This window comes from Mucor velutinosus (assembly GCF_035048745.1).
Source record: "Mucor velutinosus strain NIH1002 chromosome Unknown tig00000041, whole genome shotgun sequence".
NCBI lineage: Eukaryota > Fungi > Mucoromycota > Mucoromycetes > Mucorales > Mucoraceae > Mucor > Mucor velutinosus.
Window position 1 is genome coordinate 503,384 of NW_027041905.1, and position 24,259 is coordinate 527,642.

The window sequence follows — 24,259 nt, forward strand, 5'->3', positions numbered from 1 at the left end:
TCGTGCTAACAAGGAAACGACTAGAATGCTCCCGATAGATTACAGTACTTCCGGGAAGGCGAAAATTCATCGCATGAGGTAGGTCACAATGACATTTGAAAACACACAGCAAAAAAATCGCTGTATAAGGACATGCATATAGTAAGCTGTATATACAATGAGCAGGGCATCGAGGTTTGTTATCGTATCTTGGTACATTATGCTATGTTTAAGGTGTTTAAAAGCTCATTAGGATTTGCCGCTAAATCGAGAGGATACAGCGGGAATTCAATGCTGCTAGTATAATGAAAATGTCCCACAAAAATTGATTTCAATCTTCAGGGCCACATTGTAACCCTTTGTCAAACATCATGCTATATGCATATCTCGGCAAAGAAGGTGTTGCAGATCATGAAAAGTTAAAAACATGTTGGCCACGAGATCTTACTGATGATGCCAGGGACAGCATTTGGGAGAAAGACGGACAACAGCATCATAGCCATTCGAAGCGTAATGTATTCAGGGCATGTAAGAAGCAAGCAATAATTTCGGTATTCATTGTTCTCATTCAGCAATGCACACCGTATTCAAAATATAGAATAAAGTTCCCAGGCAATGCAGTTGATATCCAGTATGGAAAATCTAGGATGAACAAGAGTGACTCCTTCAACATCCCACGCATCATCCAGTTACTTTATTCATGAGGAAGAGAATCATGGGTTACCATTTCTATACACTTTTACTATACAAGGTGCTGTGGTTGAGCTGATTAGACCATAGTTATATCAACATGTAAACTTGAGCTTTTAGAGGCCTCGGCATGGACCGTACATAACATCTCTTCGAAAGCAATGCCAGCACACATGTGGAACGAAAGAGCCATTGCTATGTAGCATGCAGAGGTTCCAACGCCTTTCAAGCGAGATGCTTTCTATAGAGAGCCCGTCTCTGTCTTTCTTGATATCTTGAGTTCATCAGGCATAACACTACGCATACTCATAATTGATCATCAATTCATTCATCCAGTCTGATTATTCATGATTTGAAACCTATGTTTTGGACTGTCATCTTTGATTGGCTTACATTTATTTGAATGTTGAAAGGATTTGTATTGTATAGGCAGCAAAAAAGTGGGTGGGTTATTAGAGTGAAAGAGAATTTAAAAATATTCGTTCTCTCTTTTCTTTCGCTTTTTTTTCCAGTTGTTTTCTCTACTCCTTGGCCATCTTTTTTCGTTTGTTTTTGTATTGAATACTCACTGAAAAATCAAGGTAGAACAAAAAGAAACCCGGTTCTTATCAAATCAAGCAAGCCAAACAGCAGAAAACCTTCAAGGGAAACCTCAATCTCTCTCTCTCTCTCTCTCTCTCTCTCTCTCTCTCGCTTCACCTTAGTAGAACAAGGGAAAAACCAAAAGAGAGAAAAGAAAGCTTCTACTACTAGTGACAAAGAATTAGGTTCATTGCTTTTGCATAGTTTCTTGTATACATTTGCCCATCCCTGCTCTCCTTCAATTCGTAAGTATGAACCTGTGAAACAAGTTACGCGCGTATGTACATCCAACACAACTTTGCAACCCACTAGAAGCAACGAGATGGCACATCAGGGACATCATTCGCAACAGCAGCAACAACAACATTCACAACAACCAACCGCTGGTATTGTGATGGGTCAACCGTATCACTCGCATCATCCAGGCATTGGACTTGATCAGGATGATTTGTTCTCTGATTACTTGGGAACAAATGGCACAGCAGATTTTAATCAGCAACTTTTTGTAGATACTCCATCTGATGGTATTGATTTTACTACTGCTACAGCTGCAAATACTGCTTTCTATGGCAATAGTCCACAGTATCCCAGCCATTTTATACCGCAATCTCAACAACAACCACAGCCTAGTCAGCAGCAGTTTGTGAATTTAATGCACTTTAATCAACCACAACCACAGCCACCACCACCACCACCACAGCAACAAGAGTCATACTCTTATCATTCTTCCGCTGTTGCCGCTGCTGCTGCCGCTGCTGCTGCTCAACAACAGCTTCAGGGCAGTTTTGACGGGGTCCCAATCTCTGGTCCCAATCAACCATCTCGAATGTATGCCATGGCCAATCAATTGCAGAATTTCTCACCTACTTATATGCATCAACAAGCTCAAATATCTTCTGCTCAACCTCAAGCCCAACCTCAGTCGCAGTATGGTAACAATATGCAACATATGGATCCCAATGTGCAGTATCAAAAGCAATTGCAACAGCAGCAGCAGCAGCAGCAGCAGCAGCAACAGCAGTTGATGTTACAGAGACAACAACAGATGCAATTGCAGCAGCAACAAAGACAGCAGCAACAACAACATCAACAGTTGCAACAGAGACAAATGCAACAGCAGCAACAGCAAAGACAGCAACAACAACAACAACAACAACAACAACAACAACAGCAGCAAATGCCTCATGGTAACGCTCCTCGTCAACAGGCCTCTCTGCCACCACCACCACTACAGCACCACCAACAACAGCAACGTCATGTACATCATCAAATAAAGCAACCATCTCAACAATATCGCCCACAACAACCTTATCAACAGCAAATCATGTTCCAACAGCAACCTCAGCAGCACTCGCCTATTCCCTCTTCCAAGTCTACGAGTGCTGCTGCTGCTGCACCCAAACGATCCAATAGAGCCACTACGAAAAGAAAGGTCAAGTATGAGGAATCATCCGACGAAGATGACAATCTAGACGATGTATTGGGAGCCGACGACGAGATGGACGAAGTGGCCGAGCAATCGGATGACAGTGATTTCGACATCAATCCCAATGGACCATCAACCAGCAAATCGAAATCGGCAGCTGCTGCCCATCTGCCAGCAGCTCCCTTGGCTGAAGCACCTCCTGTCATGGTGCCTATGCCCACCAAGATATTTGAAAAGATGTTGGATTATCGATTGAGTCCTGTCAATGGCCAACCTGAGCTTTTAGTGAAATATAAGGTAAAGAAAACAAAAATTGAAGGATCACAATAACACACCACTTACGGATTAACACACACACACATACACACACACACATCGAATTCTTGCAGCATTCAAGCTATCGCCATGTTGAGTGGGTGCCCAAGGAAAAGATCGAAGCTGAGCATTTGGGTAAACACCGTGTCAAAAAGTTTCTCACCAAGTGGAATCAAGAAGGACAACGTGGTGAGGATTTCAACGAGTATCTGAAGGTGGATCGTGTGATTGATGAAGGCGAGTTGGTGGATCCCGTGACAGGAGAGCCTAGTATCTATTATTTGGTGAAATGGAATGGACAGCTCTATGATGCTTGTACGTGGGAGAGTGAAGAGGATGTACAGCAGGTAAAAGCAAGTGGGGGTAATGTGCAATGATATACATACGCTTACACATACACGTTTAGATGGACACGTCCAAAATTGCCGAATACCAAAAAAACCGCATTATTCCTCAGGAAAAGCTACCCAATCCACCCAGACGACCTGACTACACGCAATTTGTCAAATATGAAGCGGGTGCCAAGTATAAATTTGGCAATGAATTAAGACCGTATCAACTGGAGGGCCTCAACTGGATTCGATTTTGCTACTACAACTATCGTTCGTGTATTTTGGCTGATGAAATGGGTCTTGGTAAAACAGTGCAGTCGGTCACCTTTTTGAATGATGTGTATTACAAATTGAATGTCAGAGGACCCTTTTTGATTGTGGCACCATTATCCAGTAAGTTGCATGTTTAGCGACCAGAGAGTGTCTAGTGATTGATCGTATGTATTAGCGATTCCGCACTGGGAGAGAGCTGTGCGCGCTTGGACCGACCTGAATGTCATCGATTACCGTGGAAACACGTTTGCCCGTGATTTAATTGTGGAAACCGAGTTTTACTACAAGGATGTGCAAAGCAAGCGTATTCCCAATCGATACAAGTTCGATGTGCTTATTACTACGTATGAAATGGCGTCTGCGGGATCACCTCATATCAAGGATATTCCATGGAAATGTGCTGTATTTGATGAGGCGCATCGTTTGAAAAACAAAGTGAGTCTTTTCCTCCATCTAATGGAACACGCTACTAACAAGTACACCTTTGAAAGCAATCCAAAGTAGGAGAGATCCTCAAGACATTTTCGATTGATCACAAACTGCTGCTGACTGGAACACCACTGCAAAACAATCTAGACGAGCTCTACAGTCTTTTGAATTTCATGCAGCCCGAAGTCTTTAACAATGAGAGAGCCTTCTTTGCAGAATACGGCAACTTGCAAACAGCAGCAGAGGTAGAGAAACTTCAAGCTCTGTTGAAGCCCATCATGTTGCGTCGTTTCAAGGAAGATGTGGAAAAGAGCATCCCCGTCAAGGAAGAAACTGTCATTGAAGTAGAATTAACCAACTCTCAAAAGAAATGGTATCGTGCTATTTTGGAGAAGAATTTCAGCTTTCTTCGCAAAGGAGCCAAGTGTAAGTTGCACCTAGAAGTTGTGGCCTGAAAAGATAAATAACACTTTTAAAAACAGCCAACAAGGAGATGCCTCAGCTACGTAACATCGTGATGCAGTTGCGAAAGTGCTGCATCCACCCCTATTTATTAGACGGTGCTGAAGAGATGATTGTCAACGACAGTGGTGCTAGAAACATTCAAGATCAGTTCAAGTGCTTGATTGATTCTTCAGGTAAACTAGTGTTAATTGACAAGCTGCTGCGCAAGTTGTTTGAAGGCAACCACAAGGTTTTGATCTTTTCTCAATTTACAAGGTAACGTGATGAGAGAGAGAGAAAGAAGAGTAGGACAGTATATCTGATGCGCGCGCTTTACCTCATAGTTGTCTCGATATTTTGTCTGATTATCTTCGTGGGCGCCAATACCCACACGAACGCATTGACGGCAGTATTCCCGGTGAGCAAAGGCAGGCCTCTATTGATCGTTTCTCCACCTTGCCCATCAACCAATCGTTTGTGTTTCTCCTGTGTACGCGAGCAGGTGGTGTGGGCATCAACTTGACAGCAGCAGACACCTGTATTATCTTTGACAGTGATTGGAACCCTCAAAATGATCTACAAGCACAAGCGCGTTGTCACCGCATTGGACAAACCAAACCCGTGCAAGTATATCGCTTGATCTGTCGCAACACGTACGAAAAGGACATGTTTGATCGCGCTGGTATGAAGTTGGGCCTGGACAAAGCCGTAATGCAGCGCATGAACAACGGTGCCAGCAACAACACGCCCAGCCCTGACGAAGAATCGGCACACATCTCCAAAAACGAACTGAACAGAAGGGAGATTGAAGATCTGCTAAAGAAGGGTGCTTATGGTGCTGTCATGGACGATGAGGAGAGCAAGCAGTTTTGCGAGGAAGACATTGATCAGATTTTGGAAAGACGCACTACTGTGATTCGGCATGAGGGAAATGAAAAGGGCAGTATTTTCTCCAAGGCCACCTTCTCGTCTTCCGCGGGTCAAGATGTCGAATTGGATGATCCTGATTTCTGGGAGAAATGGGCCACCAAGGCCAATTTAGATGTCAATGATGTGCAAGATGAAAATGAACTGATTGTCTATGAGCCACGTCGTCGTCGTCAAGTCCAGCGATTCGGTATTCGTTCTGTAGACGGTGCTTATGAGTCCGCCGATAATGCAGATGACTCGGATGCGTATGAAGATGAGACGGAAAGGAACAGGAAACGAGATGCCATTCGACCCTGGACACTGTCTGAAAAGACCAAATATGAACGCAAGCTTATGATCTACGGTTACGGTCCCTGGAAGCAGATGCAAGCGCATTTCCCTCGTCGCACGGAGAAGGATCTCAAGGCTGCCACCAAGTGTTTGATGCGTAAAGTGAAGCATGTCATTGAAGTCAACTCGGAAGAAGACCGTAAGCTGATTCAAGACATTGAAACTATCTTGCAGAGTGAAGCAGACGATGAATCACGCGACGAAAACGTGCCTTACATTGGAGCCAACAAGAGACAAACTGCAGAATTTAAATCCTTTTTGATCGAAGCACCTCAAGACTACATTGAACACATTGAGAGAAAGGGCCGCAACTTTTTGCTTCGTATTCAAATGCTGCACATGGTCAGAGACCGTATCGTGCCCAAAGACTGGGAGGAGGCCAAGCGATTGCCTATTCCCAAGGTGACAGGCTCGCTGCCGTGCGACTGGTGGGGCGAATCGGAGGACCGTGACCTGTTGCTTGGTATCTGCAAACATGGCTACCAACAGTATCTAACGATGCGTAAAGACAAGGAGTTTTGCTTTTTTGGTAAAAAGTATGACGATAGTAAAGCTGGGACACTGCAAGAAGACGACGATGAACAGGACAAGCATCAAGACGATGGATCTGATTTTGGAGGCTTTTCTGACGCAGATGCCACCGTGTATGTATGGCCATCCAAAGCAGATATTGGTATGCGTCTTCGTCGTATCATTGCCGCCTTTCTACGTGAACAAGGCCTTGAAAAGAGGCGTCGTGCTCTTGCAGACGGCTCTGTTGAAGGAGAATCCCCTGCTGCTGTTACTGGAGGAGGAGGAGCGGGTGGATCTAGTCGCTCATCGCGTCAACGCTCAAGAGCAGGTGATTCTGGTAATCGATGGCAAAAAAAGAACCGCAGTGATTTTCTGCGCACGATCCTCTCTTTTGGTGTGGAAACGGTAGCTGGCGATCCAAACATTAAATGGGATAGATTTAGAGAAATTTCAGGCTTGGAGAAACGCACCGATGCCTCGCTGGATGCTTACTATGTCAAATTTATAGCAGCTTGCAAGGAGGTCATGAAGAGACAGCAGCAAAAGACAGAGGACGAGGATCAAAAGAGCCGAGAATCCAGTGAAGAAGCTGGTGGGGCTACAGCAGAGGAAGTGGAGTTGGCAGATCAGATTCCTTATGACAAAGCGAGACGTGCCCTGAAGCGTGTGGATCAGATGAAAAAGATTCGTGAGTTAGTAGTGGTTGACCCCGAGTTTGAAAATTCGTTGGAAAGAGCTAGAAAGACTTCAGGTTTACCAACGTAAGTAGTTGATGAAAGTGCTTTTGAATGGGACACTGATTTTCTTTATGCGTGTGTATAGCTGGTGGGAGGTGCCTTTGCATGATAGAGCCTTGTTGCACGGCATTTGCAAGCATGGTATTGGTAGACATGATCTCATGGTGACAGATCAAGAATTGCCCTTCCATCAAGTCGTCAAGGATGCCATGGCAGGTGTCGACCCCGAAGAGGCTGAATCAGAATCCATTCCCAACATCTTGAGCCGCATCTCATGGCCTAAAGAGCTAGTAATTGCAAGACGTATCGATGCCTTGTGCGAGTTGATTCTCAAGCCCAAACCTCAGAAACGACAAATTCGTAGTCGCAAGCGCAAATCGCCTGCCCCTAGCAACACTACTACGGAAGAGCCTTCCTCCTCCACAACGACGGCTAATACCACACCGCATCCAGCAGAAGTTCCTCTTCCTCCCACTGCTACTCCACTGTTACCACCATCCTCATCCTCATCACAATCTGGTTACCGTCCATCTAAAACAGGCGGTAAAACTATTCCACCCGAGATTGCAGCAGCCATTGCTCCTCCACCTCACGTAGCCAACCGTAGATACCTTAGTGATGTAGCTACCACTAGCGACGAAGACGACTACGAGGATGAGGAGGATGAGGAAGAACAAGAGGAAATTAGACAAAAGCGTGCTCGTTATCAACTGTACCAACAGCAGCAGCAACAAAAACAACTACAAGAGCAACAGCGCATGCAACAACAGATGCAATTACAACAACAACAGCAGCAGCAGCAGCGTCAGTTGCAACAGCAACAGCAAAAGCACCAGCAACACCATCTTAGCCGCCATCACCATCCTGTAGTAGCACACACACCTGTCAAACCACAAGGTTTTAAATACCCCCCACAACACCATCCTCATCAGCATCAACAAGCTACTTCTTCATCTTCATCTACTTTTGCTTATACCAACCATCATAACCATACAGCTTCATCCACACCCACGACTGCAATGACTCCATCCGAAAAGAGCACGCCATCTAGCACTGTGGATGAAGATGGCGATGAAGATGAAGATATGGAAGATGGTGAAGTGTCTGATTCTGAGGATGATGACGATGACAATAGTGTATCAAATGGTTCGCCTGCATTTGGATTTTAAATATCTATATTTTATATGGCCTCTATATATGTATACACACAATAAATGCCAAAGAATATCTTGACTATATATATATATATATATATATGATTGCATCTAATAATTTAGCATTTGGTAATATTAGTCTGAGTGGGTTTTACCGTAGCCAAGCAAAGGTGTAAAACCGTAGTATTCAAGCAGCAAATCCGGTTTTTCATTTCCATTGTTATTAATAAGCTTACCAGCAACATATCGCATCAAAATTTGCATGAATCAGCTATACCGAAATCAATATACCTCCTGTTCGAGTTAAAAATTGTACAGACTGCAGAACTGCCCTTCCAGAAGACTTCAGCTACTAAAGATGTGATTCATGCCGTGTAAATAAAAGCCATAAAGCAATACATAACCAAATTTGACAGTTTTCAAGCCTTGATATTTTGACATGTAGGCCTTTATGAGCCACCGGAATGATGCCAAACAATTGTACTCGAGTAGCAGTAACTTTTTGACATCTTTGCTCAACGTTTTGGGCCAAAAAAAAACATGGCCAAAAATCGGCCAAAAAGCATGAGGGGTACCTCATGGTTTTTTACGAAAATCAAACGATCGCGTTTTTGACACCAAAAATGAAGACTTTTACTATGGTGTATATCAAATCAAAATGTTTCTCTCGATCCAAAGTAACCTCTGAAACCACTTTCATGAGGTCTTTATATGCCAAATTTTGACATTTTGGCCGAAAACCTTATTTCGTATTTTTTTTAGAATTGCTCACTAGGTTCATTCAAAACACCTATTACAATTAGCACCATTGGAAGCGCCTTGAAAAATGTTCCAAGAATGTATTAGGATGCATCGTCTGAAAACCACATTTCATATAGTCGAATATCACAAAATAAATTAAAGAAGTCGAAAATAGACACAATCCGTCCAGTCTTGAACAGAAAAAAATAAGCTGAGTTTTGAATTGATTTTGGTGGCGGCTTGTTGTTGGCTGACCTAAATGCCTTCTTATGTGTCTTTGAATGTTGCAAAAGTTTCGACTTTCAGAAAGACTTAAGGAGATCAAATAGCTTGAAAACTATTCTAATTTCAAGTGTATGGCATGAGGAGCTGCACTATATACTCAATTTTATTTCTCATGGCCATCACAAGAATGCACATTGCAGTACATGAAAAACTGCTCTTTATTTTGCGTGCATTGATAGGTATACAATGATGAAGGATGTGCAAATCTATAGCTATTGTTTGTTGCCAGCACAGGTTGCATTTTCAGCAACCTCCCAAGCGATAATTTCTCTGAATGTAAAAGAGATACGCTTGTCTCTTTCAATAACAATGCCAGAATCGGTTGTCTCTATCAGATCCTTTGAAATTCCATGCTTAAACTTGTATCTTGCATCACCTGTCAAAATTGCCAAAGATCGGCGAGCTAGCATGAGCGTGTTAGCAAACATTTTGTGCAAAAATGCTATGTTTCTGGTGCTTACGAAGTATGATATCAATGTTCTGGTTATCACAGGTGAATTTCATGATGCATTCTGATAGTAGAGAGAGCGACAAAATGGCAGGCCCAAATAGAGCAGGAGCGTCTGTCAACAGCAAGGTAAGATCAGTCTTGTATTCATGAATACTAAATTATTTCCTTTGGCATTTACCTACATGTGGCATAATGCCTTGTCCTGGGTTATATTCATTCACAAGCAAGTGATTGGGCCTATGAGGCATCCATTTGTTTTCCATGATACGATCAACCAAAAAGTCGGTAAAGTCAGGTAAGGGGCCATATTCTTCCAGTACCTTTCTTGTATTCAAAATATCAATGGCTGCCTTGACAGTATCATCCTTCATCTACTTACCTATAGCGATAGCTAAATAAATGTCCATATTGTTGTGTGCGTCTTTTCAATTCAGGATTTGGGCTAATTTTTTTGCTGTCAACTAGACTGAACATCTCGAGAACTAAAACAGCAAACCTACCCAATGCCTAAACCCGACCATGTCTCTTTATTCACAGACTCAATCAGGCCTGCTTCTTCTGATATAGTAACTGCATCTTCTATCAGGACTAGTCCCGGGATCTTATCGCTCAAGTCGATGGTGCGCATAATCTTTATTGCTAGGAAACAGACATGAAATGAAGAGCCAGCAGAGATTTTCTGCTTGGACCAATGGATACTGACATTTGGGTGTGTTTGTAAACAGATGAGGTGGTGTGGAAGGTGTGTGATCAGGCGTCACAAAAAATCTATGGCCATTGAAATTATTTTCAATTAGAAATGTGGATGTTTCCCTTGTTGAACTCATTTGTAGACGAATATGCCAAAATATTACTGTGGTAAGTGTGAACAAAAAGGACATTTAGGAATACTTGCTGACTGAATGCTTGCTATCTGATAGAATATTGCGACATTTTCTTGACGCACGATAGTTGTAAGTAGTGTAGTGTCATCTAAATGTTGAAATGTTACTAAACACGTCGTTATAATTGTAGCTTCTGTTAGAAAGGCTCACAATGCAGGAAAAAATCACATTTTAAACGTTAGAAATTACTATGCTGGTAAGAAGAGAGCCTGCCAAATGGCCTGAATGACCTAACATCTTGTATAGAGATCAGTCATGACAAAGCACAGGCCATCATTGATGAAATTACAAGAGCATATGATGTAGCAGAAGCAGGTAAATACATGTTGGCTTGTATACTTTTGACATGCTAGTTTGCTGACTGATTTGTTTATAGTCTTGCCTGCACAATACGCTGGCTACCCCCAACCTCCTTATGGACAATGTAAGCATGATGCTCTGTAGATTAGAACTGAACCAAATGACTAAATCCCTCTCCCTTTAGTCCCTCCTGGAGGTTTCCCACCTCCACCTCATATGATGGCTAGACCTGGATTTCCTCCACCACCACCACCTGGCTTCATGCCTCCACCAGGGTTCAGACCACCGCCTATGATGGGCCCACCAGGATCTTTACCAATGCAAAGGCCTGGCATGTTTCCCGGTGGACCACCTCCTCCCGGTGGAGGAGGAGCACCATTAGCTGCACCACCACCACCACCACCTTCATCTTAATATACTTTTGCATATAAATAAATAATAAAAAGAGATTGTAATAAACATGTGAATAAGATTGAAACCGTTTGTCCCAAATAAATTTAAGCAGCTGAAGCAAAGGGGATAGCAGCACTATTTTTCCTCTTGCTACGAACCACGTGTCAAGGGGGGATTTTGTTTAATAATTTTACTTTGTATTTCATTTTCTTTGGCTTCTTTTTTCTTTTCTTCTCTCCCATCTTTAAAGCATACATCATGGGTATATTATTCTCGAGAGAAAAGGTAAGGTTACGTCTAGCAGAGATGGGATTGTGATACTTATATCAAGTATGGCAGAGTGATTCAAAGGACTATGAACAAGTTCTCAGCAAACTCGACATCGACATTCAGAAAGTAGAAGGGCGATTGTCCGAGATTAAAATCAAACAAAGAAAAGCGAGTTTCATGTGGATAATCTACTCGCTTGTTATTTGGATTCTATGTGCCTTTTATCTCTTCTTTCAGTTTGCCAATCGTGAAAGCACTACTCAAGATATTGCATTGGCCACAACGCCTGTCGTGTTAATGCCAGTAGGGTAAGGTTTTTTTTTTTAAAAAAAAGCAAACTAACAATGGTAATACGGACGTCATAATGCTTATAATTTTTCATCTTCCCTTGTAGAATTTACCATGTAAGAAAGCTATTGGTGTGGTGGTATGATCAAAGACAAAAGAAGGAGGAGACCAATTTGGCCAAACTTCGCAAAGAGCAAAAGGACAAGTTGGAAGATTTGAAGAAAAAAACGAGCTACTATACCACACAATCCTTATTAGAACGATACGACGATGCATTGATGAAGAAGAAAAAGGAGGAACAGCAAAGATTGCAACAGCAGCAACAGCAACAGCAAAGAAAGCCAGTTTCAATGCCACCTAGACACCTTCAACAACCTCAACGATTCCCCAATGCAGGTCCCGTACCTGGTCAGCCATTACCATCATTCGGTCAACAACAACAAAATCAACAACAACAACAACAGCCTATTTTACCACCAGCTCGCTCTGAGCCTCAGTGGTACGATAAAATTGTGGATGCCTTGGTTGGTGATGCTGGACCTGAAACAAAATACGCCTTGATCTGTAACCATTGCTACCATCATAATGGATTGGTTTTAAAAGAGGAATTTGATACTATTCGTAAGTGTTTGGATGAATGGAACGAAAAGGAGGGAGGGGGGAGGGAGGGGAATAACCCTTTATTGATGTGATTTGTGAATTTAGAATACATTTGTCCTGTGTGCAAGCAATTCAATCCATCTCGCAAGTCAAAGCAAATGGTTATCCCTCAACAAGAGCAACAACCACAACACAAGCAGACAGACCAAGAGAGAACACCCCAAAGCACTGAACGAAAAGCTGAAGGAATGGCACACAATGAGAACAAGGTAGATGAGGAGGATGAAAAGGAGATTGAAGAAGAGGACGCAGAGGAAGTTTTAGCAAAATTGAAGGCAGAATATTTGAATGACGAGGACTCTACTATCGCTTCTCGTGTCAGACAACGTCATACGCATTCCACCCACTCTGCTAGTGACACTGAATAGATTTATCGCCAGTTAATCTACCATCCCCAAAAATAAAATGTCCAAATCCTGCTCCCAAGACAGTGGCAATCATGAGATATCCATTGTATGTCATAAAGACCAGCATCAACCAAAAACTAATGGCAACTAGTCCCGCATATATACTTGATCGAACAAATTCTCTCTGCTTTGAAAGTCTATCATGCATGCAATTAAATGCTATCCATCGAATAAAATGCCAATCATCTGCATGTATTTTACCTTGTGTGTTGCTGGTAAGCATGGACAAGCGAGCGCTGTTGTCCTACGCCATGTTCTTGCTCTTCTTCATCGTCATCATGACCAATTTGGCCATTTCTCTCGAGCAAAACCTCGGCTTCTTTCCATCTGTCTTCAATGACTTTGGAGTAAGCTCGAATCCATTCATAGCCAGCAGCTATCAAGAAGATGGCAATGCACGATAAAATCATACTAATGGGGCCTGAAATGTGCCACCACCTGAATACGACACAGGTATTCTCTACTTGCCAGTTGAACAGCATCTATATAACATGTTACTCTACTATCTTTCACCAAGATGAATCACGAGTACTTGCATTCATCTTGCATGTAGCTGGCATAGGCATATCGTGTCCTGAATGATCTTCCATGGCAGTTTTTGTTTCTTGGGATAGTTACTAAGTATGAAAGAAAAAGAGATGGAGAGACAGCTTGCGTTCAAAGTTTGGTTTTAAATGCTGGTCGCGTAAGCAATGCGGGAATTAAGCTTCTCCAATCATTACAAGCATTGTTGGACGCACAAGCACTAATCACTCGCATAAACACATGATGTGAGTACCTGATCCTTGGCAATTATTATCCGTTCGTCGTTTCAGCTCATTGTTGGGACCCTTGAAGAGTTGCTATACATATCAAGAGAGCCATATATATACTTTCAAGCGTCCGTCTATTCACCTTTCATGACAACGAAATTGAGCGTCCTTAATCGCACATTACACATAAACATATTGATTGATAGGCCCGTCGCACCTATTCAATGAGTTTCAGCTTTGGCAGCATTTATCAGTAACTACAAAGTGATATAACCATTTGCATTCAAGAGTGCACTAAAGTTTATTCAGCTTAATTATATAAACGGCCTCGTCTCAAACACGCCCCTCGTAATAGTCAGCTTAGTTATAAGCAGCAAGGTCCTGGATTCTATACAGTGCGCCAAAACCGCCTTTAGCTTTATAATAGCATCAATTCCCTGCTTTCATCATTACCTGTGCCAGCAAGCCGCCTCAAGCCGGTTGAATCTCCGCTCTCGACATTTTGTCCTGATTTGTTCATTTTCGAACTTTTAGGACCTAATTCGACCTATTTTGCGAGATTCGACTATGTAACGTGTCATGATAGTCCTCTACTCGCTTAAGGTTTTCTGGAGTACTGTTCAATGCGCATCCGATGGTACTAATTACAGAAAGAGTTTTGACTAAGCTCATTGAAAAAAATCAGAAAACATGAAATGAGGTTTTTAGCCAAAATGTTGAGATTTTGTATACAAAAGTTTCAGAGACAAAGTTTCAGAGGTTGTTTTGAATCGAGAGAATCATTTTGATATAATACGTACCATAACAAAAGTCTTCATCTTTGGGGCCAAAAAGGCGATTGTTTGATTTTTGTTCAAAACCATGAGGGATACCTCATGGTTTGGAGTCGATTTTCGACAATCCCAAAAAAAGTTGAGCAAAGGTGTCAAAGAGTTCGTGCTTGCTGAGGACAACTATTTGGAGCTATTCCGGTGGTCTAAAACAGCTTCTAACACGAGAAATCACTGCTCAAACGCATCTTAATTTGGCTGTGATTTGCATAGTAATGAGTATTACGTGGTAATGCAAGTACGCTGAGCGGCCTGTATATGTATTGATTTCACTGATACAAACCTGGGGCATAGTAGAAGAGTCAAATCAACGCTCACAAGTAGCTCATAAAGGGTTGAAGCGTGATCCGGAAGGTTTAAAGTGCTAAAATTTAGGTTGTAATAGTAGGACACTATGCTTTCAATAGCTGCAGAAACATTTCCACCTTCAAAATCCAGAATATCACATTGCACGGCATTTTTGCTTCCTAAATGCTTAATATCGATTCTATAAAAGAGTACTTTATCAAGATCTGATTGGTATAGAACACAGCCAGCTCTTTAGACCACCTCTCCTAGTTTTCGAGACACCCAATGAATTGATCAGAGGTTAGGCTTCTATGCGGATGGTCGTTATAGTTGAACAATTTTATTCAATGTCCTGTTGATCTCTGTAGATTACGTTTAGACTTTATGTTTTTTTCAAACATGCAGCGAAGAGAAGCTACTACATATTTCCGCGACAATATGATCAAAGCGACCAGCAAACGGAAAACTGTAACCAATCACAATGGCTCTGCCAAGTGAAGTACGCTCACGTACCTTAGCAGCCGATAGGATAGGCTATTTATATGGATTTTCACATTATCTCTGCATAACATCCGTGCATAGTAACCGTAATAGAGATCTGAGAAAGCCGATAAAAAAATTCAGGTACCAAAAAAAATAAATGTCCAAATATAGTAAGTAAATGTGAATCGCAGTTATCAATGAACCATCATAGCGATTTTGAAATTATTGTTATTATGATCTGATGGTTCGTCCTTGAAAGATTAATTGGAACGTTACTTTCTTGTATCTATTCAATGTATTCATTGTGGGAATCTATATTCTCATTCTATTAAATCGTTTGATTAGTTGAAAAATGGGCTCATTGTTGATCTGCACAAATCAGAATGGCTCGTTGATCCAAGGCACATGTTTTGTAAAGTTATAAATAATTTCATGCATGACACGACATATTACAATCAAGAACCTTATACATACTCTTTTCTCTTTTTGCCACTCATGCAATGTCAAACTTACCAATAGACCCGTGTGAGCAAAGGTTAAAAGAGCAGTAAAAGGCAGTGATGAGCGCATGGGACATTGGATTAGGTGGAGTGACCTATTTAAAATTTTTAATGCCTCATGATTCCATTTGAGAAAAATGACGCAAATTGACAACAACAGCGTCTACAACAAAGAGGAGTCGTTCAAGATAAAGGGGAAGAGGGGGGCGTACATAAAGGGAGCTTCTCGTTCTTTCCTTGTTTCTTTTTCTCTCTTTCTCTTTTATTATTCTTTGTTTGATTTCACCTATTCCCATGTCTTTTAAGAAACATCATCTTCGCATTGTGCCACACCTCGATACCTCACATTCGCTTGTGTTTGATATTATAGAGCGTGATTTACTGAGCAATACTGTCTTGAAGATTGGTAGATTTACCGATAGATTCTTCAATATGGATCGGATCACATTCAAAAGCAAAGTAGTCAGTAGAGGACATGCTGAGATTTGGGTTGAGAATGATAAAGTAATTACACAATCGCAGCGTTACGTAAAATACAAGATAACTGACACAACAATAGTTTTACATTAAAGACACCAAGTCTTCTTCTGGTACCTTTGTCAACAGAGCAAGGCTTAGCCCACCTAGTCATGAATCAAAGCCTTACCAACTACACAATGGGGACATTATTCAGTTGGGTGTTGATTATCAAGGCGGCGTTGAAGAAATCTACCGTTGCGTCAAGATGAAGATAGAGATCAACCAACCTGCGTTTGGCAAAAGCCCATCAGCATTTGGGTATGGAGCAGAACAACATGGAAGTTTGACCTAATGGACTGATAACCTGATTTTGTAGATTGAATTCCTTCAAATCGCTGAGAAACATATCCAACGCAGCAAATGGGCCTGATACGGTGGATGAATGCTGCATCTGCTTGTACGCTATTGCACCATTTCAAGCGTTATTTGTTGCTCCCTGTTCACACTCATTTCATTTTAAATGCTGTTATCCTTTATTGCAGAATTATCCCGGATTCAATTGTCCTTTATGTCGGTCGTATGCTGATTTAAATGCTAATGTGGCGATTGATACCGATGAGGTATAGTTTACTCGCGTGTGTGTGTTTATGTCTTTAATTAATGTACGTTTTCCAAACAGGTTGTTCAAATGCTGAAAAGCCAACAAATCGAGAACAACACTCGTAATATACCTTCATCCTCAGCTAGTAAGTGTCATTGTCCTTGCTAAACACACACACACAACTCACTCATTTTCTGTGTATAAAAAGATTTCACTATAGACAAAGTTGATGATATCTCGCATGTACATTGTAAGTAAATGGCAACAAGATGTTTCTTGTGTCCTCCCTCCTTTTTTTTTTTTTCTCTTGTCATCTTCTGGCTCTCTCCCTAACACACACTTGTTCATTATAGTGGAGAATCTCGTTTTATCTGACAACGACGACATTGTATCTTGATCTCCCCCTCCTCCTTCTCGTTATTTGTACTTTTATCAAAATTCTTCCATCTCATCCTCATGTCCAATTAAATGAATATTTTGAAAAAACTGTATATATGTATATATTTTTTTTAGAAATAATGTTGATTTCAGGAACTTGCTTGATACTTTTTTTTTTTTAGTTATTGACAGAGATAATAATCATAAAAAAAAAAGAGAGAAATAACTAGACAAGTTTATAAATTTACTCCTGAGATCTGAGACGAGCACCGGCGTTGATAACCTTGACGTTCAATTGAGCAGCACGTTCGAGGAGAGCAACACGCTTCTTGGAGGAAACGTTGTGGGCAATCTCAGCAGCATAAGAACGGTTGTGCATCAACAAAAGGTTGAGCTCACGAACGTTGGAGACGGTGAACTTGCGGAAACCGTTGGGCAAGAGATCACGGGTCTTCTTGGCAGAACCGTAACCAATCTTGGGCATAGGGGCTTGACCCTTGAAACGTCTACGCATGTTACAATCAATACCCTTGGGCTTTCTCCATGATTCCTATACAATGCCAAATCATATTTAGTCTGCTGCTGCTGTTGACTGAAATCTTGTATATGATACTTACACCAACACGCATGAAACGGTTAGATTGGTGACGCTTGAAGGTAGCGGTACGCTTCTTGACGATGTTATGCTTGACAACAGGAGTGACCATTGTTTACTTTATGAAATGAATGATGGTTAGGCTTCAGAGCGTTCTTTTACTGTCATATCAGTCCTCCATCCTTCTTCCAATGTGTCCAAACCCCTCGTTTCTCTACTGTCAGTGTCTGTGTCTGTCCTCATCTGGGAAATGATGTCGAACTATCATGTACATTGGGTGATCCAGGTATTGGTGTGTATCCTCTCTGAACGTCGATGCTGCATCTGCTGACTGGAAAAAGGATGGATGGATGCTGTTTGGAAACTAAACTTACTCTCGGAACTAATGGATGGATGCAAAGAGAAGGGAAAAACAAAAAATATCTAGTAAGCTTCTCTACTTTGTTGCTCCTCCCAGCTCTCTGCCAATATCCTCACTCCTCCTCCTCTGCCTTTGTTCCCCCGCCTACTGTAACTCTCTCACTTCTAAGGAGTGGTTGTCCGGCGATTGTCATGCGGACATTGTATGATGTTCGACATTTGGCCATTACAAGCTATTCAGAGAATCATGGACATGAAAATGCCTGTCTACATGTTTGCTTTATGAGCAAGTATTGTCATCATGAGTTGATTATATGAGTGATATTATTATGCGGATGCTGCTCTCCAAGCAGGCAAATTATAATAGCAATTGCTCGGATGTGTCCACATGTAGTGTCAAATATACATCTTTGATGCTTAGCTGAATGCCCCCCCCCACATGTACATAACACAAAAGGCACTTTTCCCCCATCGTAATTGAGAAAAAGAAGCACTGCACATGCCTTGAATATCTTCTAGCAAAATTTCTCGAGTTACTCATATTTTAGTCATGAGGAATTGTATAGACCGTGATGGCTCGTTTTTGAATCACATCCCAATAGCGATTTTTCGAACAATCACCTACAATTGACAAGAACATCATTTGTGAATGAACCCCCCCCCCCATGTCCCGTAAGACATGGTTCTCATCATTAGCTATATACCTTCTTTGGATCATACCAGCATTTGCATATTCTGGTCTCTGTTAATGCCAACCTCGGCCTTGTAAATTTGACGGATGAGGTTTGTGACAGTGTAAAACCTTTCAACAGGCTCTTTGTCTGACTGAAAGGGGGATGGGATCCCCATGTGTTTAGCCTTTTTTTCCATTCAATACATCAAAACATGGCAACATATCGTAATTTTTCACTCAAATTCTTGAGCAAGTTGAACGGCGCCAAGCTTGTTGAAGGAGATATCAAATCTCAACTTGTTTTCAATGCAGAGAAAGGAAAATCATTCTGGAGACCAGCTCAAATTTCAAAGCGCACTCAAAATGATTTAAGAAAAGCATGTCTTCAATGTGGCATCGAACCTACATCCATCGGCTTAGCTGCACCTGCTCCTCACAAGCCTCTTAAATACAAGCCCAACAAATTGGAGAAGCATGAACGTATGCGTGCTGAAAGACAAGCTAATATTCAACGTAACCTAGAGAAGATGCCTCAAACAATCCAAGCTTGGAAGGAGGTGAGTGTTGCCGTTCTGGATAGTATGACGCTATGGATATTGACATGTGTTTATTGCAGGATAAATTGAAGGAACTTGCCAAGCAAAAGACTTCCATGCCTTTCTAGATCAATGATACAGACATCATCACAAACACACAAAACACATACGCCTACACCGCTTCTATTCACACTCAATAAATCCCTGCTTGATTTATGATTACATGTACAGCTTTATCATAAAATAAATAAAGAAATCAAGAAATAGACATGATTCAAATTATAGGAATAGCAAATCAATGTCATCTCTATTACTCATAAATTTCGATATACATCTTCCATCTTTCTATCTTTTGTCTGGGGACGAATTCATTGGTCAGTTCCCCGCCTTTTGCAAGCTCGAAATGCGAATATAAAGCACCTGTTTTTTAAAGCATGCTATCTTTCTCTCTCTCCTTTTTCCTCTCTTATTATTTGCACACACACACACACACACACACACACAATTCTGCATCACAATGGCCGTTGAATCTATCCCTATCGTTGACTTTGCCGACTTCAAGACCAACCCCAAGAAGGTCGCTCAGGAAGTCTTTGATGCTTGCAAGTCCATTGGCTTCTTTTACATGATTAACCATGACCTCTCCGAGCAAGACATTGACAAGGCTTTTGCATTGGTAAGTTTTGTACATCACAATGGGTCAATGTCGGTTCTATTGCTAAGAGATTGCAACAGAGCAAGCAATTCTTTGATTTGCCTCGCGAGGAAAAGGAAAAGTATATGATTGGAGAGGAGAATCATGGCTACAGCAGCTTGTATAGCGAAACGTAAGTATCATACAGCAGCACTTGTGTGATATACCCCTCATATTTTCTATCGCTGGTCAATAGATTGGATCCCGAACATCAAAGACAAGGTGACCATAAAGAGTAAGTAACACATCTGTTGTATACGAGTGCCATGGATTTCTGACTTGTGTGAATCTACAAAGGGGGTTCAACTTTAGAAACTTTGATCATGGCAAGCCATTTGCTCCTCTCCCTGAGGTGTTTGATAAAGAGGAAGCTTTCTTGGAGACATTCTCACGAGTACGTAATATTTCATGCATTGTGGCGCATTTGATGGTTGGTATTAATACTAAACATTGAAACAGAACTGCCACGCCACTGCACTTCAAATCTTGGAAGCATTTGCCATTGCTTTGGAAATTCCTGAAGACAAGGGAGGTAAGGAGTTCTTCAAGAACGGTCATAGTTACGAGGGATCTGCCGAGATCCTGCGCTTCCTCAAGTATCCTCGCGGTGGTGAAGCTGAATACCAGGAGCCTGTTCGTGCTGGTGCTCACTCTGATTATGGATCCATCACCCTGTTGTTCCAAAAGGATGTTCCTGGTTTGGAAGTGCAAGCTAGCAGAACTGAATGGATCTCGGCTCCTCTTATTCCCGGTGCCATCATTGTCAATGTAGGAGATCAGATGGAAATGTGGACCAATGGCTTGTTCAAATCTACAAAGCATAGAGTCACTTTCTTACCTGAACATAATCACTTGGATCGTTATTCAATGCCCTACTTTGTTCATCCTACCGATAGCGTCCCCTTAGTATCTGCTCCCTCCAAATACGTTGATCAAACTATCGCTGACCCAGATCACATTGTCACTGCTGGCCAACATTTGCGTAGCCGTCTCGATTCCACCTATGACTACAAGAAATAAGCTTTTTTCATTCTCTAAATAAAATCAACTCAGCGTGTATAGCATCTATGTCAAATATACCTTCCAAGTATAAAAGTTACTAGGGACAATTTGGATCCCAACATTGAGATCGTATTACATGCTCAACACTATTTTCTGCAAGCTAGCCATTTATGCTACTATAATTATGCAAATTCAGTGATTGAAAATCGTAGCTAAGGGTCAGAGTAAATGGACGAAATAGCATCTGACATGTCTAACACAAGGCCCTCAATCTGACTAAACTTTCGTCATTTACCTTTTTTGATGGCGCTTGATTATAAATCAATACTAATACATTGTTGCGAGTACAAGTGCAATGTGATATAGATGAGGGTGGCCCGGAAATCTGGAAAGGGGCACCTTCTCTTTATGTAATCAGCGGGGCTTATCGGATTCTGCTGTCGCCATCATGATGAGCATGCCTATACCTTTCTGTTCCTGGATGAAAATGGCCGGAAGTTTCTCTCTCCTGCCAAGGCCGAACCCCCGGAATTAAACCATATATGCCAATCGAACATGATCAGCTCCACATGACAATACAACTATGTTATCGATAAATGAATGAAAAGAGTAGTTTATTTGTAGTACAGGTGGCTGTCATACAGAATGCTTTGGAAAATGAGGTGATAATGAGGTGACAAAGTAAGGGGAATAACAGAAAACGAGGCTTTTGCTTTGCCTCTACAATGATACATATGCAAATTTCTAATTTCTAATATAAATATATACTATAATACAACTATGGTACAGGGATACATGAGCAAAATGCTTCAAAATTCACTCATAAATGGACTGAGTAATAGGTGGAAGGTTGCTCAACATGGAACGGAGTTGATGGAGATCCGTCTCCCAGCGAAATCTAAACTTGATAGCGTTGGTAGTGTCACCAAATTGCTGCATCACTGTATCATACTTTGTCTCACATAGCTCAAAAGCTGCATGAGCGGTCGCTTTATCTCCTTCGTAATAAATAGATCCTTGCGATTCAATAGCATATTCAATCTAAGATTTTGTATATAAATTAGCATTTGTATTGTAAACCTCCTATGTAACATTATCTAACCTCCTCACGCGCATCTCTGTACAAATCTTCCAGCTCGGAAGATACTGTTTCAAGTGATATTAAACTATTGTTTACATGATCAATATGTTGATCCATTGCTGTGGCAGAATGACGTTGGTGGTGGTGGTGGTGGTTGTGGTGATGGTTGTGGAATAAATGATCTAGGATGGTATGATGTGATGCTGTAGTTGTGGATGAAGATGAAAATACGACAGAGCTCGTTGATGAGGCAGCAGATGAAGCTGAGCGACATCGCATGCGTGGAAACCATTTTGTTGGACTTAATATGTTTGTCGTGCTTTCGGAATTTGACATGAATGAAATACGTTTGCTATTGCTGTTGCTATTGTTGTGATTGAGAGAAAATAAGCGGGCAGATGCTGATCTGATGCGTTTTGGAAAGCTTTCAGATGATGCAGAAGTGAATGTCACTGTTTCCATGTATGCAAAATATGTGAATGATGACTAGAGAAAGAAAAGAGATTTGATTTCTGATTGAATCAAGGCTTTATTTATATAGACAAGATTTTATATACGTTTTCCCGTACCTTACAGCTACAAAGTGTATTACTCTGATACAACCAATCAAAAATTCTGCTAACGCCACAAAAGTCAAGATCAAAGCAGTATTTCGACAAAATATTCATTTACCCGATTGTAATAGTGATGTAGTGGTGATAAACAAATGTCTTTTTTTATCATTCCTCCTTAAAAATATTCTATACGCATGACAAGATCGAGCCAAATGCTGAGAGAACGGCCAATGTAGTAATACAGATCCATGTATGATCGGGGTCTACCAGACTCAATTATTGATCTTGTCTAACCAACAAATGCTACACTCGTCTTGATTCATGTACATTATAGATGATGGCTATAATTTCGCAGCAAACATATCTCACAACGTTACCAATGGCAATGATTTCTCAGTATCCGGTTGCTTCTATACCGAGAATAAATGAGAAAATCTATAATAATATCAGACAGGTTTGCAACTCTACAAGAGCAATCCGATTATGTAAGATCCATGGATGTTTGTTTGATGTTGCGCCACGTTTATAGTAACTAGAGTTTGGAACTATGAACAATAGAGAGCGATAATTCTCCTTTTTTCCTCCTCACAATGATTTGCCTCGTGGTCGTCCATATCAGTTCATCTGTAAAAGTACATATACAATCCAACATTCCAAAGGGGAAATCTGCTAATCCCAGATATATACTCCTATGTCAGACTTTAGAATGTCTTTGTTCAACAAGATGTATAATAATAGCAACTTTTTTATGGTGTGGACATGTTATCACTGTATGGGCGGATCTATCCTCTAATGAAATGCGTCTGTTTAGTGTAATGTTTAGTCTAAAAGATTAGCCTCATGCCGAGAAAAAAAAAAAAAAAAAAAAAAAAAAAAACTGGCAATTGATTTTCATATTCATGTATGCCAAGTAGCACTTGCGAAAATGAGCTGGTGGTACCATCAGACGGTGGTAAGACACGCCGGTAATTTTTTAAGGTTAACTCGAATGCACAGTGCTACCTTTTACTCTTTCGCCTTATAAATAAAATTACAATAACATGTTTGACCCCAGTAAAAAAAAATTGCTAAATTTTAAATGTTACAATCCTCTGGCAAATGTGAAGAGAAACCCCAAACTTGCATCTTAACATGAGAGGCATGAGCCATTTTTTTTTTAAAAAAAAAAAAGAGCTGTAAGATACGAATGTCTTTAAAGAAATGGGCATTACAACAAAGGTGATGAATAGGCAACGCTGAGGGATACCTCGCACAAGTTATCAATGTCAAATCAAGAAGCCATCTAGTTACAGCCGTGGAAAAAAGATGCACTTTGTAAAAAATTTTAAGCTTTTTGAGTTCGCACAAGGGGCTTCTTTAATGCTTTCTACCGTTGCTTTTTTTCTAGGCACAACGGTCTCTCTGTAGCTGAGGTGCTATACTCGAAGGGAACTTTGCACAATTTGCTTGAAATCAGCTTAAGAGTCTCTTATTCCAATAGCTCCAGTATCACTGTTCATTAATTTATAGGTTAAGCTTTAAGTGAAAGGAAAAGCAATCCGTCGGCAAGCACAATGAATCAACACTTTCTCAATGTGAATCAGCGGTGCTTTGATCAGAGAAGATGGATAAGACTTAATCCAGTGGGCTCAATTCTAAATGCTCTCAATGCATGTGTTTG

At 41.1% G+C, this 24,259-nt stretch overlaps 10 protein-coding genes across 10 annotated transcripts; 6 read left to right on the top strand and 4 right to left on the bottom strand.

Annotated features, from left to right (window-relative positions):
• Window positions 1-1,573: 1,573 nt before the first annotated feature.
• Window positions 1,574-8,149, top strand: CTR2_1 (copper transpport protein; the record flags this gene model as incomplete). The annotated part of the gene is made up of 8 exons (XM_064819744.1): window positions 1,574-2,974; window positions 3,067-3,339; window positions 3,399-3,717; window positions 3,773-4,032; window positions 4,089-4,452; window positions 4,509-4,746; window positions 4,815-7,004; window positions 7,066-8,149. The coding sequence occupies 8 exons, from the start codon at window positions 1,574-1,576 to the stop codon at window positions 8,147-8,149; spliced, it is 6,129 nt and encodes a 2,042-aa protein (XP_064683664.1).
• A 1,223-nt stretch (window positions 8,150-9,372) lies between these two features.
• ATC70_000327 (uncharacterized protein) lies at window positions 9,373-10,239 on the bottom strand (the record flags this gene model as incomplete). The annotated part of the gene is made up of 5 exons (XM_064819745.1): window positions 9,373-9,563; window positions 9,622-9,723; window positions 9,790-9,935; window positions 9,991-10,053; window positions 10,112-10,239. 5 exons carry the CDS (start codon window positions 10,237-10,239, stop codon window positions 9,373-9,375), a joined length of 630 nt encoding a protein of 209 aa, XP_064683665.1.
• Window positions 10,240-11,011: 772 nt separating this feature from the next.
• On the top strand, window positions 11,012-11,209 carry RPL32_2 (60S ribosomal protein L32; the record flags this gene model as incomplete). Its single annotated transcript, XM_064819746.1, has 1 exon — window positions 11,012-11,209. The coding sequence occupies one exon, from the start codon at window positions 11,012-11,014 to the stop codon at window positions 11,207-11,209; it is 198 nt and encodes a 65-aa protein (XP_064683666.1).
• Window positions 11,210-11,446: 237 nt separating this feature from the next.
• ATC70_000329 (Mitoc_mL59 domain-containing protein) lies at window positions 11,447-12,774 on the top strand (the record flags this gene model as incomplete). Its single annotated transcript, XM_064819747.1, has 4 exons — window positions 11,447-11,473; window positions 11,528-11,766; window positions 11,853-12,367; window positions 12,452-12,774. 4 exons carry the CDS (start codon window positions 11,447-11,449, stop codon window positions 12,772-12,774), a joined length of 1,104 nt encoding a protein of 367 aa, XP_064683667.1.
• A 236-nt stretch (window positions 12,775-13,010) lies between these two features.
• Window positions 13,011-13,295, bottom strand: ATC70_000330 (uncharacterized protein; the record flags this gene model as incomplete). Its single annotated transcript, XM_064819748.1, has 1 exon — window positions 13,011-13,295. One exon carries the CDS (start codon window positions 13,293-13,295, stop codon window positions 13,011-13,013), a length of 285 nt encoding a protein of 94 aa, XP_064683668.1.
• A 2,665-nt stretch (window positions 13,296-15,960) lies between these two features.
• On the top strand, window positions 15,961-17,123 carry ATC70_000331 (uncharacterized protein; the record flags this gene model as incomplete). Its single annotated transcript, XM_064819749.1, has 6 exons — window positions 15,961-16,170; window positions 16,226-16,443; window positions 16,502-16,745; window positions 16,805-16,871; window positions 16,935-16,976; window positions 17,080-17,123. 6 exons carry the CDS (start codon window positions 15,961-15,963, stop codon window positions 17,121-17,123), a joined length of 825 nt encoding a protein of 274 aa, XP_064683669.1.
• A 225-nt stretch (window positions 17,124-17,348) lies between these two features.
• On the bottom strand, window positions 17,349-17,811 carry ATC70_000332 (uncharacterized protein; the record flags this gene model as incomplete). The annotated part of the gene is made up of 2 exons (XM_064819750.1): window positions 17,349-17,654; window positions 17,722-17,811. The coding sequence occupies 2 exons, from the start codon at window positions 17,809-17,811 to the stop codon at window positions 17,349-17,351; spliced, it is 396 nt and encodes a 131-aa protein (XP_064683670.1).
• Window positions 17,812-18,944: 1,133 nt separating this feature from the next.
• ATC70_000333 (uncharacterized protein) lies at window positions 18,945-19,396 on the top strand (the record flags this gene model as incomplete). The annotated part of the gene is made up of 2 exons (XM_064819751.1): window positions 18,945-19,289; window positions 19,349-19,396. The coding sequence occupies 2 exons, from the start codon at window positions 18,945-18,947 to the stop codon at window positions 19,394-19,396; spliced, it is 393 nt and encodes a 130-aa protein (XP_064683671.1).
• Window positions 19,397-19,785: 389 nt separating this feature from the next.
• ATC70_000334 (uncharacterized protein) lies at window positions 19,786-20,982 on the top strand (the record flags this gene model as incomplete). Its single annotated transcript, XM_064819752.1, has 5 exons — window positions 19,786-19,944; window positions 20,004-20,095; window positions 20,159-20,197; window positions 20,260-20,356; window positions 20,422-20,982. 5 exons carry the CDS (start codon window positions 19,786-19,788, stop codon window positions 20,980-20,982), a joined length of 948 nt encoding a protein of 315 aa, XP_064683672.1.
• Window positions 20,983-21,780: 798 nt separating this feature from the next.
• Window positions 21,781-22,507, bottom strand: RTS1_1 (serine/threonine-protein phosphatase 2A 56 kDa regulatory subunit delta isoform; the record flags this gene model as incomplete). The annotated part of the gene is made up of 2 exons (XM_064819753.1): window positions 21,781-22,005; window positions 22,067-22,507. 2 exons carry the CDS (start codon window positions 22,505-22,507, stop codon window positions 21,781-21,783), a joined length of 666 nt encoding a protein of 221 aa, XP_064683673.1.
• Window positions 22,508-24,259: the final 1,752 nt, after the last annotated feature.